This window comes from Leucoraja erinacea, chromosome 30 (genome assembly GCF_028641065.1).
Source record: "Leucoraja erinacea ecotype New England chromosome 30, Leri_hhj_1, whole genome shotgun sequence".
Lineage (NCBI taxonomy): Eukaryota > Metazoa > Chordata > Chondrichthyes > Rajiformes > Rajidae > Leucoraja > Leucoraja erinaceus.
The window spans coordinates 21,564,409-21,582,056 of NC_073406.1; the positions used below are offsets into that span (position 1 = coordinate 21,564,409).

Below are 17,648 nucleotides of genomic sequence, written 5' to 3' on the forward strand. Positions count from 1 at the left end.
CCCGATGTTGGGGAAGTCCAGAACAAGGGGTCACAGTTTAAGGATAAGGGGGAAATCCTTTAGGACCGAGATGAGAAAAAGAATTTTCACGCAGAGAGTGGTGAATCTGTGGAATTCCCTGCCACAGAAAGTAGTTGAGGCCAGTACATTGGCTATATTTAAGAGGGAGTTAGATGTGGCCCTTGTGGCTAAAGGGATCAGAGGGTATGGAGAGAAGGCAGGTACAGGAAACTGAGTTGGATGATCAGCCATGATCATATTGAATGGCGGTGCAGGCTCGCTCGAAGGGCCGAATGGCCTACACCTGCACCTTATTCTCCATGACTCTATATGTATATGTGTGTATGTGCATTTGTGAGTATGTGCTTAAACACTGTTTAAGAAAGAACTGCAGATGCTGGAAAAATCAAAGATAGACAAAAATGCTGAAGAAACTCAGCGGGTGAGGCAGCATCTATGGAGCAAAGGAATAGGTGACAAAAACGAGATGACCCGAAACGTCACCTATTCCTTCACTCCATAGATGCTGCCTCACCCGCTGAGTTTCTCCAGCATTTTTGTCTATATACACACACTGATCTTTTTCCTCTTGTTTATTATATTGTTTAGTGTACTGTGTTTACATATCTGCTGCTGCAAGTAAGAATGTCATTGTTCTATCTGGGACATGACAATAAAACACTCACTCTTGACTCTATATAATTGACCTTCCCCGCGATCACTTGTCCTGCATTGTAATGCTGTTGCTTCCTATTTGTTCCAGGGAATCGCATAATAATGGGCAAGAATCACGTTTTCCGATTCAACCATCCAGAGCAGGCGCGCGCTGAGCGGGAGAAGACCCCGTCTGCTGAGACCCCGGTCGAACCCGTTGACTGGGCCTTTGCCCAGCGAGAACTTCTTGAAAAACAAGGCATTGATATGAAGCAGGAGATGGAGAAAAGGTAATTCTACACACAGTGTGGCAGGACATTCAATTTTAGTTGTAAATTTTGGGAAAAAAAGTTCTGGAAATCATGGCGCAGCTTTCTAGGACTTTGGATTTTTTAATAATTTATTTTTATTAGAAGCAATTGTACAAGGATAAGACGATTGGCATCACAATTGTACAATTATTGTACAGCTTCATTTTTAACCTTATACCCTGAATTTAAAAAAAAGAAAAAAGGAAAAAAAAGGAAAATGAAGAAAGACGAAGGAAAAGAATGAAGAAAAAAGAAATCAAATAGAGAAGAGCAGGGAAAAGTCCCCATAGCTACCAAAGCAGTGCAGAAGAAAAATAAATAAATAAGAAAAGAAAAGATGGAGATTTTAAAATTCTGTAAAGGGTATCCAAGAAATGGGTAGCTGAAGCCTTAAGAAATTGATCTGGCTTTTCTGCCAAGACATTTCTATGACTTTGGTTCGGCTGCATTTGGAATATTGCGTGCATTTCTGGTCGCCCCATTACAGGAAAGATGGGGCGGCTTTGGAGTGGGTGTGCAAGAGGTTTACCAGAACGATGCATGGATTAGGGGGTGCTAGCTACAGGAAGAGGTTGTAATGCCAGAGGCTGAGGGGAGACCTGATTGAAGTTTGCAACATTATGAGGGGGTAGACAGTCAGACCTTTTTTTCTAGGTGTTACTATTGTACAAGACGTAGGTGAGACCACAATTTGTAGTATTGTATTGTGTGCAGTTGTTCTTACCCTGCTGTAGGAAGGATACGGGGACTAGAGGGATATGGATCATGTACGGGCAGATAAGATCAGGCATCATGATCAGCACAAACATAGCGGGCCGAAGGGCCTGTTACTGTGCTGTACTGTTCTATGTGTTATGTTTATACAACAAGTTACCACTGAAAGGAAGAAAGCATAGGATGCCTCGGCAGGCTTTAAGCTGGATAAATTGCCAGGGCATGTCATAATATATCCATGCTGATATGGGAGCAAGAGAGGAGATTTCTGGGACTCTGATAGAAATCAGGTTAGGAGGGAGAGATAGCGGGTTAGGGTGGAGAGGTAGGTCAGCCATCATTGAATGGCGGAGTAGACTTGATGGGCTGAATGGCCTAATTCTGCTTGTATCACTTATCACCTTAAATCTACGTCTTCCCAGGCCACAGATGAGGTGCCAGATTACTGGAGGCCGATGATTACGGTATTTTTATTCAAGAAGGCCAGTAGGGATGAACAGGGTAATTTTAGGATGATGGGTCTAATGTAGGACAATTACAAGAAAGTATAAGTTCTTGGGAACGGCATTAGTTTATACCTCGAGAGGCAGGAATTGATCAGGGAGAGTCGGCATGACATTCCTAAAGGAAGGTGGTAAAGTGTCGAACAGGGTAGTGCAATAGATACAGTCTCTATGGAGTTCGGTAAGGCCTTTGATAAGTGCCACAGGTAAAAGTACTTTGAATTCGGGGCAATTTGGTAAATTTGATCCAAAATTGGTTTGGTGACATAGGGTCAGAAAATGCCCTTTTGGCCCAACTCGTTCCTGCCGACCAAGGTGCCCATTGGGGACATCAGAAAGATAATGTGTTTAAAGTAAAGGATGGGAGTTTTAGAGGGGATTTAATGAGAACATGCTGGCGGAGGCTGGTACTCACACAGCATTTAATATTTAAGTGGATATTTGAAATGCCATGGCATGGAAGGCTACGGCTGAGTGCTGGCGAATGGAATTGGTGTTGACCGATACGATGGGCAAAGTGGACATGATGGGCTAAAGGGCCCATTTACCTACTGAATGGCTCAATGACTCCATTCGGCCCATCTTTTGGAAGTTTGCCCATCCACTCAACCATACTAGTCCGCGCTAAATGGGATGCATTTGTTGCTTTCTAAATGAAAGGAACTTTCCCCAAGTCTATGGAAGTTTGTAAATTAAAGCTAATGCATTAGCTGTCTCACTTGGCATTTTTACAACTTAAGGACAAAATCCATTAGGATTTGGGGGTGTGAGTGCAGTTAAATGCATGGTAAATGAATATCACTGTACCTTAATTGGTACACGTGACAATAAAAGACCTTTGAACCTTTGATGGTTCCACTACTTGTTCAGTAACACTTTATTAATAATTCTAGGTTTCCTGAGTTCCTCCATCTTTCCCTCCTAATTATCAATTTATGGCTGTTTATCGGACAGCACTTGTATTCTTTGTTGTGTCTACGTTAACTATTGGGTACCTATCAATACTAATCCCAAACTCCACATCATAGATGAACACAGAAGAGACTTCTCGTGGAGCCGGTTGTAAAAAGATCGTCAAAGTCGCTGGGTTTTTTTGTTTTTGAATGGCTCCTGCTGCTGTTTTAGTGATCAATGGCCAGTCCTGATCTCGCCATTACAGGAAGTATGTGAAGGCTTTGGAGAGGGTGCAGAAGAGGCTTACTAGAATGGCGCCGGGATCAGAGGACATTGACTAGAAGGAGAGGCTGGACAAACTTGGATGGTTTTCTCAGGAGCACCGGGGGTTGATGGGGGACTGATAATAGCATCTAAAATTATAAAAAGCATAAATAGGGTAGACAGTCATAACCTTTATCACAAGGTGAAAAAAGTCAAAGACTACAGGATATCGTTTTAAGGTGAGAGGGGCAAAGTGTAAAGGAGATGTGCAAAGCATTTATTTTTAACGCAGAGAGTGGTGAGTACGTGGAACATGCTGCCAGGACTGGTGGTAAAGGCAGGTATGATAATGGCATTTAATAAGCTTTATTTAGGCGTATGGATATGCAGGGAATGGAGGGATATGGATCATATACAGGCAGAGGAGATTAGTTTAACTTGGCATTATGTTTGGCACGGACATTGTGGGCTGAAGGGGCTGTCTCTCTCATGTACTGTCTATGTTCTGTTACATCTCCCTGTCTATCTGCAGCTAGTAGTGCACAAGGATGAGTTTCAACTACTTTTTGTTGCCTCCACAGACTTCAGGAAATGGAGATCTTGTACAAGAAGGAGAAAGAGGAGGCAGACCTACTTCTGGAACAACAGCGCTTGGTAAGGGTTTTTCCTACCTAGAATCTAACATTTCTTGTATGTTGAATGTTCTTATATTCGGTCATTCTGGCCTGAAATGATCGGACTGTTCATGCTTGCTTTGTTGACCTCTGGCCACTACTAATTTGCACCATCGTTTAGCTCTGATGTTTCACTGTGCTCTTTGTTCCGAAATGGACCATTTAAAACTGCATGGTACAATCCACTACTCCTGCATGGGACTTGATCTTCCTTCTGCCTTCTAGAGAAAGTAATGCTTCTGCCATCCTTGAGCAATATCTAAAGCAAGTCTTGACTCAAGGTGGTTTGAGGATTGTTTACTCAACAACCCTTTTGGCTTGTGAGATATTTAATATAAAAACATTGTTTACTTGGAAGAAAAGTAATGATTGCGAAACTACTCCATTGTAAAATTGAAATTGACATTTTTATATAAAGTCGTTCAGTTTTAGAATAGAACGTCAGCTGAACGTCAGAGGGACAAGATAACTTACAAATAATTGTATTAGTCAGATATATTTGAATTTATTCAATGGACTGGGTAGCTGGGATTTAATTGTAGCCAGCCTTTCATTGAATCCTATTCATGTTTTGGCATGTTGTATACCTGTAGATACTTTAGAAAAACTATGCAACAGTGGACCTGAAGTTTGATTTTTGCAATTGCTGTTAAGATGGGAAGGAAATGGGATTCAATTGGGATCGTGACTAGAAAGTTGGCTTCTGTCAATTTGACTCCATTGGATGAAATTATTCTCCTGTGATGCCCGCCTTTGGGGAATTTTTATGGAGCCCGTTTTAAATTGTGCATCATCATCTGTCGGATGTTTGGTGTGGCCTGTAAAACATACCAGATATGCACTGTAGGAAGTTGCACTGTCTTCCTGGTTTCCAGAGAGAGTACTTGACACTGACAGTAGATGTCGGAAATTGCATTTTCCCCTGGTTTTAATGTCCCTCTTCCTAACCTTCCTAACCATTTAAAACAACACAAACCCTTCCCCTCAACTCAACAGTCATGTAGAATGGTCCTTGGCTTGATCTCTAACCTTTGCTGAAGTACCTGGCTTCTAGCATTAATTACAAGGGTCCCATACTTGGGCTATGGGGTAGGTGCAGGCACAAAATCGATCAGATATCTGCTCTCTGGTTGCTGTTCCTGACTCGTTAAAGAGCTCAGATGTGTGTGTTTAATAGGCATAGGGTTGCTTGCAGCCCACTGTGCCAGTGTGGCAGAGACATTGTCCCTTAGTATGAAGCCAAAGCCTTCAATTGAGGCATGGGTTATCCCCCTCTCCATTTTTATGAATGTACATGAAAGGCAACACCTATTGGTGATGATCCTTTCAGTTATTGTGACAAATTCATACTTCAAGCAACACAGTTAGAAAGCTACTCAAAAAAGCTGGAGAACGTTTCGGGCCGAAACCCTTCTTCGCTCCATAGATACTGCTGCACCCACTGAGTTTCTCCAGCTTTTTTGTGTACCTTTGATTTTCCAGCATCTGCAGTTCCTTCTTAAACACAGTTAGAAAGCTATCCATTTTATCTTGTGGAATTGCACTACGAATAACCATTTAAATAATTGGTCTAATTTCACATGTTTATTTAATGAAAAATCATGACTCCAAATATACATTTATACATTTGGGTTCTAATTCATTGCTAGGGAGTGAAGTCAGTATTAGGTTGTGGGAATTATTCTGCCTTTTGTTCCCTACTTTGAATAGTACTGCAAAGGTCATTGGCCTTTTCTAAAGCTTGGACTGAAACATTCGATGCACATTTTGAAAGCATCCCACGCTCAGTGTTCATTCCGCTGTGCTTGTCCTTGTGAAGTCATCGGGGAGAGGGAGAGAACTGCAGTGTGTAGTTGATATTTTCAAAGATTACCCATTAAACGCTTTGCTTTAGTCGTTCTTCTTTTACATTTTAAAAAATCAAACTATTTGAGGGAAAATTATTAATAAACCATTTTTAGTTGAAATGTAAATGTTCTAGCTTTGTGCAGGAGAAAGAGAACCTGATTGTGTGAAGATACTGAATCAAAATATTTAAAGTGACCCGAATGTTTAAATCTCCGCATTACAGTGGTGCAGCTGGTAGAGCTGATGTTTCACAGCACCAGAGACGCGGGTTTGAACCCCATCTCGGGCGCTGTCTGTGTCTGGAATTTGCACGTTCTGCGGAAGGATCATTTGTGGAGTTCCCTGCCACAGAGGGCAGTGGAGGCCAAATCACTGGATGGATTTAAGAGAGTGTTAGATAGAGTTCTAGGGGCTAGTGGAATCAAGGGATATGGGGAGAAGGCAGGCACGGGTTATAGATTGGGGACGATCAGCCATGATCACTATGAATGGCGGTGCTGGCTGGAAGGGCCGAATGGCCTCTTGCACCTATTTTCTATGTTTCTATGTTCTCCCTGTGACTGCAAGGGTTTCCTCCAGGTGCTCCGGTTTCTTACCACGTCCTAAAGTTGTGCAGGATTTTGTAGGTTAATTGGCTCTCTATAAATTGCCCCGCCTGTAGGGAGTGGATGAGAAAGTGGAATGACATAGAATTAGTGCGAACGGGTGATTGATGGTCGGCGTGGACTCAGCGTGCCGAACGGCCCGTTTCCATGCTGTATCTTTCAATCAATTCAATCCAATCTATTCGATATTGGTTCTTTGCTCTTATGCAGCTTAGCAACTGGATTATAATACCCCAAGCTGTTATTACTGAAAGGTTGTGCATTGTAAAATGAAATAAATGATGCTGAACATCCTGCCCAATAGCCTTTAATAATGCAGGCTAATGAAATTTCCTCAAATTCTTAAATTTTTCTTTCAAAAGAGGATATTTGTTTACAGTTCCTGTGTGCTAAATGGATTGGCTTGCAATTTTTTAAGTGAATTCTGATTTCAGTGTGGTATAAAAATTGGGCACAGTTGATAATTGATTAAGTTTAGTTGATTGGCCAATTTACTTTGTCAGTGACTGAATTAAAAAATATATATATGCAGTAAATAAAACTACAAAATCTGCCAACATTTGCCTTTTTAAAAGACTTGAAGCGTATCCATACTTTTTACAGATTGGGAATTTAAATGTTATGACTTTTTGAAATGTGTATATGATAAATATAGGCAAGTTGTATTTAATCTGGTAGCTTTCATCTGAATCACCTGAATAGTATTTAAGACAGCAATATACTGATGACTAAATACTTGTTTTGATACATTAATCTTCCGGATGGTTTGAATTTATGATGTTAATTCTGAACTATTTTGCCTAACATTTAAAAATAGACTGGTAGTGGTTTTGTAGACTTGATCTTTTTCCTTTGCAAAATTTAAGAGTTGGTAGAATCTCATTCTTGCTTAACTTGAATCCTATATAATTGAAAATAAACATACAAACAATTTTGGAAAATCAAGTTATTACAATGTTGTAGGATTGAAACATTACAAGCAGTCTGCCAAAATCCTTGTTAAATTTGGATCTTTGTATTTCCATTGAAGCAAGTTGTTCACTCTCATACCTCAATCTTTCTCAATAGTGCCAATTGTTTAAAGGAGTGATCTCAAACATTGTTGATCATTGGATCACACATCGTCTGTACTCGTTCCCTTTTCTGCAAGGATGAGAAACTACTTAATGAACTTATCTTGCCTTTGTTTTAGTAATGAGACAAGTATTGGCTGCTCTGAACTTAACTGCATTTGTACGTGTACCTGCATACTAACCCACTTTAACTACATGCATCTGACGTCTACACCACACTTTTGTATCTTGACACTAAAATGGAGATCAAAAAGAGACAGCCACTTTTTTTGCATGTTTGTAGCATGACGGGTGCAGCTTTGAAATTCAAAAATGGGGAAAGAACAGATTAAATTTGTCTGAATAAATGGTAAGGGAGTTTTGTATATCATGAAATTAAGCATCAAATTTTTATTTTTTGTTTTCCCTTTTGCAACTTTTCTTTGTCAAATTTAAATAACTGCAGAATTGTGGTGCAAAATATATTTAAAAATCTGATTTTGTTTGTTTCTGCAAATATTTTTGCATGTCCATGGGTCAAACCTTAATCCTAAAATGTACCTCAAAAGCAGCAAAAATGTACAAATAAACAAAATGAACAAATGGAACTGTGTCCACATGTGTGTAGGAAGGAACTGCAGATGCTGGTTTAAACTGAAGATAGACAAAATGCTGGAGGAACTGCAGGACAGGCAGCATCGCTTGAGAGAAGGAATAGGTGACGTTTTGGGTCAAGACATGAAACATCGCCCATTCCTTCTCTCCAGAGATGCTGCCTGTCCCGCTGAGTTACTCCAGCGTTTTGTGTGTATCCACATGTGGTTAAATTTCCAATAGGGAGGCTGCTTCAACAGGGAAAATTGCATAAAATATGAGCCGTTCAAAAATATTTGCAAAAACATTTTTTATTTTTCGAATTCTGAACCATAATTCTGTGTTTGTTTTCTGTGCCTAAAGCTTTGAGCATGTTCACCTAACTCCATCATAGTTTTCCCACCCCACTTATGTTTTCTACATAACTATAGTTTTTGTTTTCATTCAATTTGAATTTTGGGTTTAATTTTAATTTTGGTTGTTTTGGGGCATTTTTGGTTTTTTTTTTAAAGGACGCAGATTCTGATAGTGGGGATGATTCAGACCAGAGGTCTTGTGAAGAGAGTTGGCGATTGATAACCTCCCTGCGGGAAAAGCTGCCCCCCAGCAAGCTGCAAACCATTGTAAAAAAGTGTGGCCTGCCCAGCAGTGGGAAAAAACACGAACAGATCAAAGTTTACCAGATACCCAAGCGACGTAAAATCACCAAAGACCCCAAATGGGTGACGTTCTCAGACCTTAAGATCCAGGCTGTGAAGGAGATATGTTATGAGGTGGCTTTGAATGATTTCAGGCACACTAGGCAGGAGATAGAGGCACTGGCCATTGTAAAAATGAAGGAGCTCTCTACTGCGTATGGGAAGAAGGATCCCAATGAGAAGGATTCCTGGCGAGCCGTGGCGAGGGATGTGTGGGATACAGTAGGCGTCGGGGAGGAGAGAATCGAAGACTTGGTGTTCACCGTGAAGACTCCCAGTGACGTGGATGTCCTCAAATGTCACGTGGACAAGCTGGAGAACATCTTGCAAGAGGTGAAGATTCAGAACAACACGAAGGAAGAGGAGATCAAGATCCTGCGCGACAAAATGCTGCAGATGGAGAAGGTTTTGCCGCTGATGGAACCTCAGGACCTGCGTGGGAAACCTGCCTCGGGCAGAGACTGGCTGGAAGGGAAACGCTGGGACAGTGAAGATGCAAGGCAGAAAGGCCTGGGCCAGAACGAGACCAGCGATTTTGGGAGTGAGGATCCGTCGGGCAAGGAGGAGCGCGTTACAAAGCTGATGACGGAGGATCCGGAGTTCCGTCGCGGCCGGATGCGGTGGATGAGACTGGAGCAGATCCGCTTTAAGAACCTGCAGCAGCAGGAGATCACCAAGCAGCTTCGGCGGCAGACCGGGCCGCACAGATTCATCCCGCCCTACGACCGCAAGCTGCGCTTCCCCTTCAAAAGCAACCCCAGCCACCGGAACTCCTGGAGCCCGGGAACGCACATCATCATCACCGACAAGGAGGCGGTGGAGTTCGTGGTGGAGAGGGATGCCAAGGATGGGAGCGGCGCCGAGGAAGACGCCGGCGAAATGAGGGAGCGCGAGCAGCAGCCTCAGCCCTGGCACCAGCAGGGAACGGGCAGGGGGAACAACCAAGGCCAACGCAACAGGCAGCACCACAAGAAGGAGCAGCAAGCTCGCTGGCGCAGCAACTCATTCAACGGCGGACAGTACCGCGGCCTGCGTCGGCAGTCTTCACACTCGACGGAGTCCTTGCCCTCCTCTGATGGCCGCCGCACTCCGGAATCTCCCACGTTCCAACAGCGACGCGTCCACCAACAGCCTTGCCACTACAACAACAGCTCCTCAGAAATTTGTTTCCACCCGGTGGAGTACTTTAGAACTGAGCGATCGTACCACAACCATTTCACCACTCCGCCGCGAATGCGCCGGCAGTATTCGGCACCAAACCTTAAAGCGCGAGAGACAACTGTATAGAAGCAGACGCCAAAATGTGCCTTCCACTCCCCGCCCTCTCCATACACATCCCACCCCAACCCAGCCCAACCCAATCCAAACCAACCAACCTTCAAGAGCTTCCAAGGTGCTTCAGCTTCCAGAATTACAGGCTGCCAATCTTCCTACGATGTTAGAATTCTCACCGCACACTGGGCACATTTTTGTCCATCACAAATGTTGGAAAGTGAAAAGGCCAGGTCTACTACAAATGTGTTGATTGTGGTCAGCCAGTTGCAATGCATTCAGTTTTGAAAACTGCCAACTCAATGAAAGATGCACTAAAAATTGGCATTGTTTTTTGACAGTTGTTCAGTAAAGCTATTTTTCTTCTTTGTTTCAAATTCCCATTTTCCCCATTTTTCTCAGTTGAGAACTGAGCAGAACTTTACAAATTCTCAAGTCTTTCTCAAGTCCTGTCAATTGTCTAAAGTACTTGCCAAGATCGCAGCAAGGAGTGCAAGCAGTTCACACCTAACAGTTGACATGTCTTAATTTTGCCCATTTGATATATTTAGTTAAAGCCCAACGGCCCAAATGGTAAATGCCATTCAAAAACAAGTTTGAACAAAATTTCTGTTTCAGATTGCCTTTCAGTTGGTTTTTTCTATGTCTGCCTCATAAGCTCAAGTGTCCTTTCGTAGATCCCAATTGAACGATGGCTTTGAAACGAAAACCCAAATGTTGCCACCTCTGTGATTTTTTTTAATTTTTTTTATTTCGAGGTGGTGGAAATTAGTTTTTGTGGGTGATCGTTACTGCGGAATTCCTTTGACCACGTAGATCCAACCAAAATCTTTTGTATTTGACTTTGGCGTTTGGACAAATTTAGTTCCACAACCAATTCAAAGTATGTGTCATCAAAGTCTTTCACTGAATGCAAGACTTCGTAAAAATACAGATTTTCTACCTGAAATACCATTTTTAAATATTTTTTTCTGCCTTATAAGAATAACAGTTAAAATGTTTAACATAAACCATTTGGAAATTTAAATTGTGTCAACAAATGCTCTGTTTTTATAATTTTTCTTTGTTATGCGGTCTGGTAGGCTGACTAAGATGGTATACAGAAAAACTCCAATAATCCGGCAACCTTGGGACTTTGGTGCCAATCGAGCTGACTACAGACTATTATCTCCTAACAATACCAAAAACCGTTTATTTCAGCTTTTTTTACATGTTACACGGTTAAATAATCCATTATCCTGTAACCATGTGGAGGTTTATAAAATCTTGAGGGGCATAGATAAAGTGAATGAACACGGTCTTTTCCCCTTGTTAGGAGAGTCTAATATAGAGGGCATGGGTTTAAAGTGCGAGAGGACGTTTTGCACATCGAGGATGGTACGTGTATGGAATAAGCAGGCAGAGGAAGTGATCGAGATGGATACGAAAGACATTTCGACAGGTACATGGATAGGAAAGGTTTTTTGCAAGTGGGATTAGCCTGCTTAGGAAACTTGGTCAGCATGGATGAGTTGGGTCAAATAACTATTTCCGTGCTGTATAGGTCTATGACCTTGACTCCAACCCATTGAGTTTAATGGGACTGGTATGTATAAGCATTAGAGACTGTAGCTCCAGCCGCACATCTCTCCACACTCCTGATCCCTGGTTTTCTGGACACTAGCTCTGGTTGAGCACCCTGCCTGCACACTGTGCCTCAGGAGATAGACACAAAATGCAGCACCTCTGGATAGAAGGAATGGATGACGTTTCAGGTCGAGACCCTTCTTCAGACCGAGTCAGGCGAAAGAGAGAGATACTGAGATAAGGAAGTGTAAGGTGTGAAAACAAGACAAAGGGGATGGAGATCAAGGAACATGTAGAATGGATCATTGTTCAGCTAGGGGAAGGTAACAACAAAGCACACAGAGATAAAATGTAAACGAGGACAGTCAGACTAGTCTGAGAACTGAGAAGGGGGAGGGATGCAGAGAGAGGGAAGGCAAGGGTTACTTGAATTTAGAGATGTCAATATTCATACCTCTGTCCCTCTGGCTTGTGTTGGTAACTGACCAGTGTTCCAGATGCTGAACCATTTTCAATTGGATGCAGAATTATTGGAGTTTTATCAATATTGCCTGTTTAGTTTTGTCCACCTCCGTTAATAAAGACTTTTGCGATTGACAATTTAGTTCAAGAGAGCATTTGTAGGCATTTCATAGTTTAATGTCTATAAATCCACGAAGATTAGGTATAGGCTGTCGGCAAGGAACTGGTAAAGTGCCTTATACGTTTTAATACAGAGCAGCAAGCTCTGAACATAAACTCAATTGTTTTATTTTGTTCTGAACTTACTACAGATATTATTATCACCACTTTCTTTTTAATTAAAATAAGTGCTTTTTATTTTATTCAAATATAGTTTTATTCAGAAGGATCTGATTTAAATGTGCCAACAATGCTATAACAGTATTTGAATTTCATATTTTGAACACAATTAAAAAAAATTACACACTTCCCTAAACTTTACAAACTTTCTACTCCACCAACTAATGCAGATCATTCCAAACTAGGCACTTCCTCTTTGAAAGTACAGGTATTTGTACTTTTTAAAGAAAAAACTTAATCCCCCAAATTCTGGATGATTGCTTCCAAAACCTCTTAAAATTCCAGATTTGGCATTTGTAGGATTCGACTCTGGAGACTGATAGTTTTGCGTGTGGACTTTTTTTACTCGAGTATTCTGAAACTTGTAGGTTCCTTCTTGGGTCTTGTTTATCACACTAACACACCATCATAGTTAAATATGTTCTATCACAATATTTGAATGAAGATTATGAATAATGTAAATGATACCAGACATTGTGAAGGGCGTTCATTTTTTGTTTTCTCATTTGAAGTAATGTGTATGTAGGGTGTCTTAAGCAAAACTTTCTTCGATTTGTTTAATTTTCTTAATGAGCATGTTATCATTTATTTAACTATACACACAATTAGTCTTTAAAATTGGTATAGGCTTTAGTTTTTTTCTAATTTCTGCCTCAAATCATTTTAAGTATCATTCAATGATTATTATTCTTTTATGCTCCAGACATTTTGAGTTATTGCTTTGGACAACTGGTGCATTTTGTAATTTGTCGTGTTTCAAAGGAAGATTAGTAATTTCTCTTGTTTTGCATTTTAACAAATATTTTAATTTTAACTTTCAAAGAATTGATTGTTAAATTGACTTAATAGTAGACTTTCAAATGTTGACTCCACTAAAAGGACACATAACTGCAAGCAATTATTTCCTCAATATTCATTCTCAATTAATTTGAGGATCATTTCTTGAAGGTGAGGGAAATCGTCTATGCAAGGTAACATCTAGGACAATCACATTCTCATGAATTATTTGGTAAATTTTGGCCAGCTGCTGTAATAGTGTATCATGTTTATAAGGTCATAAGTGATAGGAACAAAATTAGGCCATTTGGTCCATCAAGTCTGCCCCTCCGTTCAATCTTGGCTGATCTATCTCTCCCTCCTAACACCATTCTCCTGCCTTCTCCCCATGACACCTGTACTAATCAAGAATCTATCTGTGCCTTAAAAATATCCACTGACTTGGCCTCCACAGCTGTCTGTGGCAAAGAATTCCACAGATTCACCAGTTGATGCATAACTCTTGATATTTTCAGATCTTGATTCTATCTGGGTGAGGGCAGCTTCATTTAACTAACACATTAAAATGTTGAAAGTCCTTCGATTCATGTGCACTCTGGACAATGTAGGCTTTCTGAGAACACAAAATGCCAGTACCTCCAAACCTACAGATTGTACACTTGTCTTTGCAATATTTTTTTCACCACTAAATCCTGGTTGAGAAATGTCCTGTTTCCCAGCATTGCCATTGCTGTTTGCAGGAAGGTTTTTATGTTGACCCGAATAACAAAACGAGCGGCTAGTTTTTGTTCCTAGAATTAGCTGGGGTTTTTTTTTAATTGCCTCTGTTCTAAAACAAAGCCGTCTGATGTTAAGGAAATGGTGCTACTCAGCCTCTTGTTACTTTCCCCTCCTGTGGATGGTTCATTACATGTGTTTAAAATGGGTATTTGTGAGCATCCGTACATAATAAAGGTTTTTAGTGTGCATTAAGAATTAATTCAATAAAAGATAACATTGATTGTATCAGGTTGTTTTCTATTAGTGTGGTATTGTAAAATTGAGAGTTTTTCATAACTTTGCAATCACATTGACTATGATGCCTTTCTCTGTAGCACCAATTTTGCTGTTTCTGTCAACTGTACCACACCCTTTGTGCCCAGTTCACATTATTGGGAACTTCTGTTTTAAGGGTTTCAGTCAAATAAAGTGCTGAGTTTTCATGTTTGTGTTGGCTTTTCTCATTAAAGTGTTATTAATCCGTTATAGCTGTGATAATATAGGAACTTTCAGCATCACTGACTGGGCTTGACCCTTAGTAGATTTATTCTATGTTGGCCCTTATCTTGCTGAAAAATTGAGAAATACAAGCTGTGGTTTGAGAACACAATGTGAATATAATGTTCATTTTGTTGCCATTCATCAATTAAATCTAACCATTTTCAAAGCTCCCAAATGTTTTTAATTATCAAATGATAGCTGAATATTTAGTAATTGTTTCTAAATTAGCTTTTCCATTTTGTCATCTCAAATAATAGTGACCTTTCTTCTGCAGAAAATCACTGGATTTAAAGATTTAATCCAGCAATCACAATGGAGAGAGATTCTAATCTTGCCATTGAAGGTTTACTGAGAAAGGAGTATTGAATAATTCATTGTCCTTCAAGACAGTGTCCTTCCATTTTTTTGTTTGACCCTAGCCTGGTTAAGCAATTAAGACGGTAGGATTGAAAAATAAAGTTAACAGAGATAAAGCTAACTAATTGCCACAGCCTTTAAATGTGTACACTCCTGGATGACACAATGGTGCAACTGGTAGAGTCGCTGCCTAAAAACGCCAGAGAAACGGTTTGGATTCTGCCCTTGGGTGCTGCCTGTGTGGAGTTTGCACGTTCTCCCTGTGACCATGTGGGTTTCCTACCTGGTGCTCCGGTTTCTTCCCACATCCCAAAGACGTGTGGCTTTGTAAATTGGCCTTTGAAAATTGTCCCCGGTGTGTAGGGAGTGGATGAAAAATTGGGATAATATTGAACTAGTGTGAACGGGTGATTGATGGTCAGCGTGGCCTGTTTTTCTGCTGTCTCCATAAATTAAACACAACGTCTGTAGTGAAATAGCATCCTAGTGTTCTTGAAACTGCTAAAGTCACTGAAGATTATTGAATTTGTCCAAGAGCACAGCTTTGTATTATCAGCAAACTTGGTTACACTATGATCTGTCTTTTTCCCCCCCAAAGTCATTTCTGTAACTTGTATGAGTGTAGTGTGTCTGATTGTGGACCTCCAGGGCTGGTCTCGGGCTACCACGAAGACTGCAGAACTGGCAGCAATGAACCATGGTCAACCAACAGCGAGAGTAGACAGGGGTCCAGCATGGATCTAGTGGGGCATCTCGCACCTTTCCATGGTGAAGGACCTTGGTACAGTTGGTATAGCACAACGCCAGAGTCCCGGGTTCAATCATGGCCTCCAGTGCTGTCTGTGCGGCGTTTGCACTTCTCCCTGTGATCACGTGGGTTTCATCCGAGTGCTCCAGTTTCCTCCCGCATCAAGAAGACGTGGGTCTGTAGGATAATTGGTCTGCGCGTACAGAGTGGATGTGAAACTGGAGTTAACGGGTGATCGATGGTTGGCGTGGACTTGGTGGGCCAAACAGCCGGTTTCCATGTTTCAATCAAAATTCAACCAAAAATGTTGGGCCCTTTTAAACAACCCTCTATTCATGTAGTTATATAATGCCTGCAGCCTCGTGTCTTTAGTCAGTTCACAAAAGGTTGTTTCATAATATAATCAACAGCCTTTTGAAATTCCAGATTTAAAATGGCATTTGGCAACTCCTTACGGAAACTAAATTATCTTGGACTTGTCAAACCATATCTCCCTTGCATTAATCCACATTGACTTTGCTTAATGTGATTCAATACATACCTCTTTACTTTATTCTCAGTAATAGCTTCAAGCATTTTCCCATAGACTAATATCAGGCCGGCCTCTAAACACCTTAAATAATCTGCTCACATGACAGATTGAAGTTGGCAGTATTGCCACTTGCTGAAGCATAGTATTTATTGCTGGATTTTAAAGGACCTAACTAACCACCAACATAATTTGGTCTTCAAGAGGATATGAAAATTGTTCCATAAAATTGCAACATCTAAATACCACCAATTTTATAAGGTGTTTTAATCATTCAAAGCAATGCAGCTGCCAGAGAGAGTGTCTAAAGCTCATCACTTCTTGCCTCAAAAAATAGCGGTGAGAAGCAACTCGTGTGACTGTTAGTGGCAAGTTCCAGCAATAGTGAAGGGCCAGTGATGTGTTTCCATGTTAGGATGGCTTGTTACTTGAAAGGAAGCTTGTAGGTGCTGGGATACCCCAGTGCCTGCTGCTAAAGGCTCAAGTCAGGAGTTGGTGCGGTCCTGAACTACTATCTACCTCACTGGAGACCCTCAGACTACCTGTAATCGGACTTTACTGGAATTTATCTTGCACTAAACGTTATTCTCTTCTAACGTATCTGTACGCTGTGGAAGGGTTGATTGCAATCATGCACAGTCTTTCCGTTGACTGGTTAGCACGCAACAAAAGCTTTTCACTGTAACTTGGTACACGTGGCAATAAACTAAATCTAAACTAAACACAGATGAGCGATGATCCAACAATGATAATCGCACTATTTGGGCAAAGCATCCTACAGGCCCTCACTCCATCTGAAGCATGCTCTCTTTTTCGACACTAGTGTACAGTTTGACATCCTTAGAATGAAGTGCAGCAGCTCTCCAATGCTTCAGCAGCTCCTCCCAATAGAAAAAGAACAACATCTGCCAACAGATGGGCCAATACCTGTTAGTTCCCCTCCAAGCCACGCACCGTCATGTCATTCCTTCATCATATAAATCATATAAACCATATAACAATTACAGCACGGAAACAGGCCATCTCGACCCTTCTAGTCCGTGCCGAACACATAATCTCCCCTAGTCCCATATACCTGCGCTCAAACCATAACCCTCCATTCCCTTCCCATCCATATAACTATCCAATTTATTTTTAAATGATAAAAACGAACCTGCCTCCACCACCTTCACTGGAAGCTCATTCCACACAGCTACCACTCTCTGAGTAAAGAAGTTCCCCCTCATGTTACCCCTAAACTTCAGTCCCTTAATTCTCATGTCATGTCCCCTTGTTTGAATCTTCCCTACTCTCAGTGGGAAAAGCTTTTCCACGTCAACTCTGTCTATCCCTCTCATCATTTTAAAAACCTCTATCAAGTCCCCCCTTAACCTTCTGCGCTCCAAAGAATAATAATAATAATAAATTATTATCATCACTATCATGTTATTTTTATCCATCTCTGTGGAACTTCCCACCGAGTGAATCTGTGGCGATTCCTCCACCATGTGCACTGTCGGAGGTTCAATGTGGCTGTTCGCCACTGTT

General features: G+C 41.2%; 1 protein-coding gene across 15 annotated transcripts in view; it reads left to right on the forward strand.

Moving 5' to 3' along the window:
- The window catches only part of kif1b (kinesin family member 1B), a 240,949-nt gene that overhangs the window by 132,660 nt on the left and 90,641 nt on the right, over positions 1–17,648 (forward strand). For 13 of the 15 annotated variants that reach the window (XM_055659646.1, XM_055659650.1, XM_055659647.1 and 10 more), the window contains 2 exons: positions 764–944; positions 3,922–3,994. In XM_055659646.1, coding sequence (XP_055515621.1) covers positions 764–944; positions 3,922–3,994 — 254 coding nt within the window. Of the gene's footprint in view, positions 1–763; positions 945–3,921; positions 3,995–8,625; positions 14,435–17,648 lie in introns of those variants that run through there. The other 2 variants (XM_055659661.1, XM_055659659.1) reach the window with 1 other exon arrangement.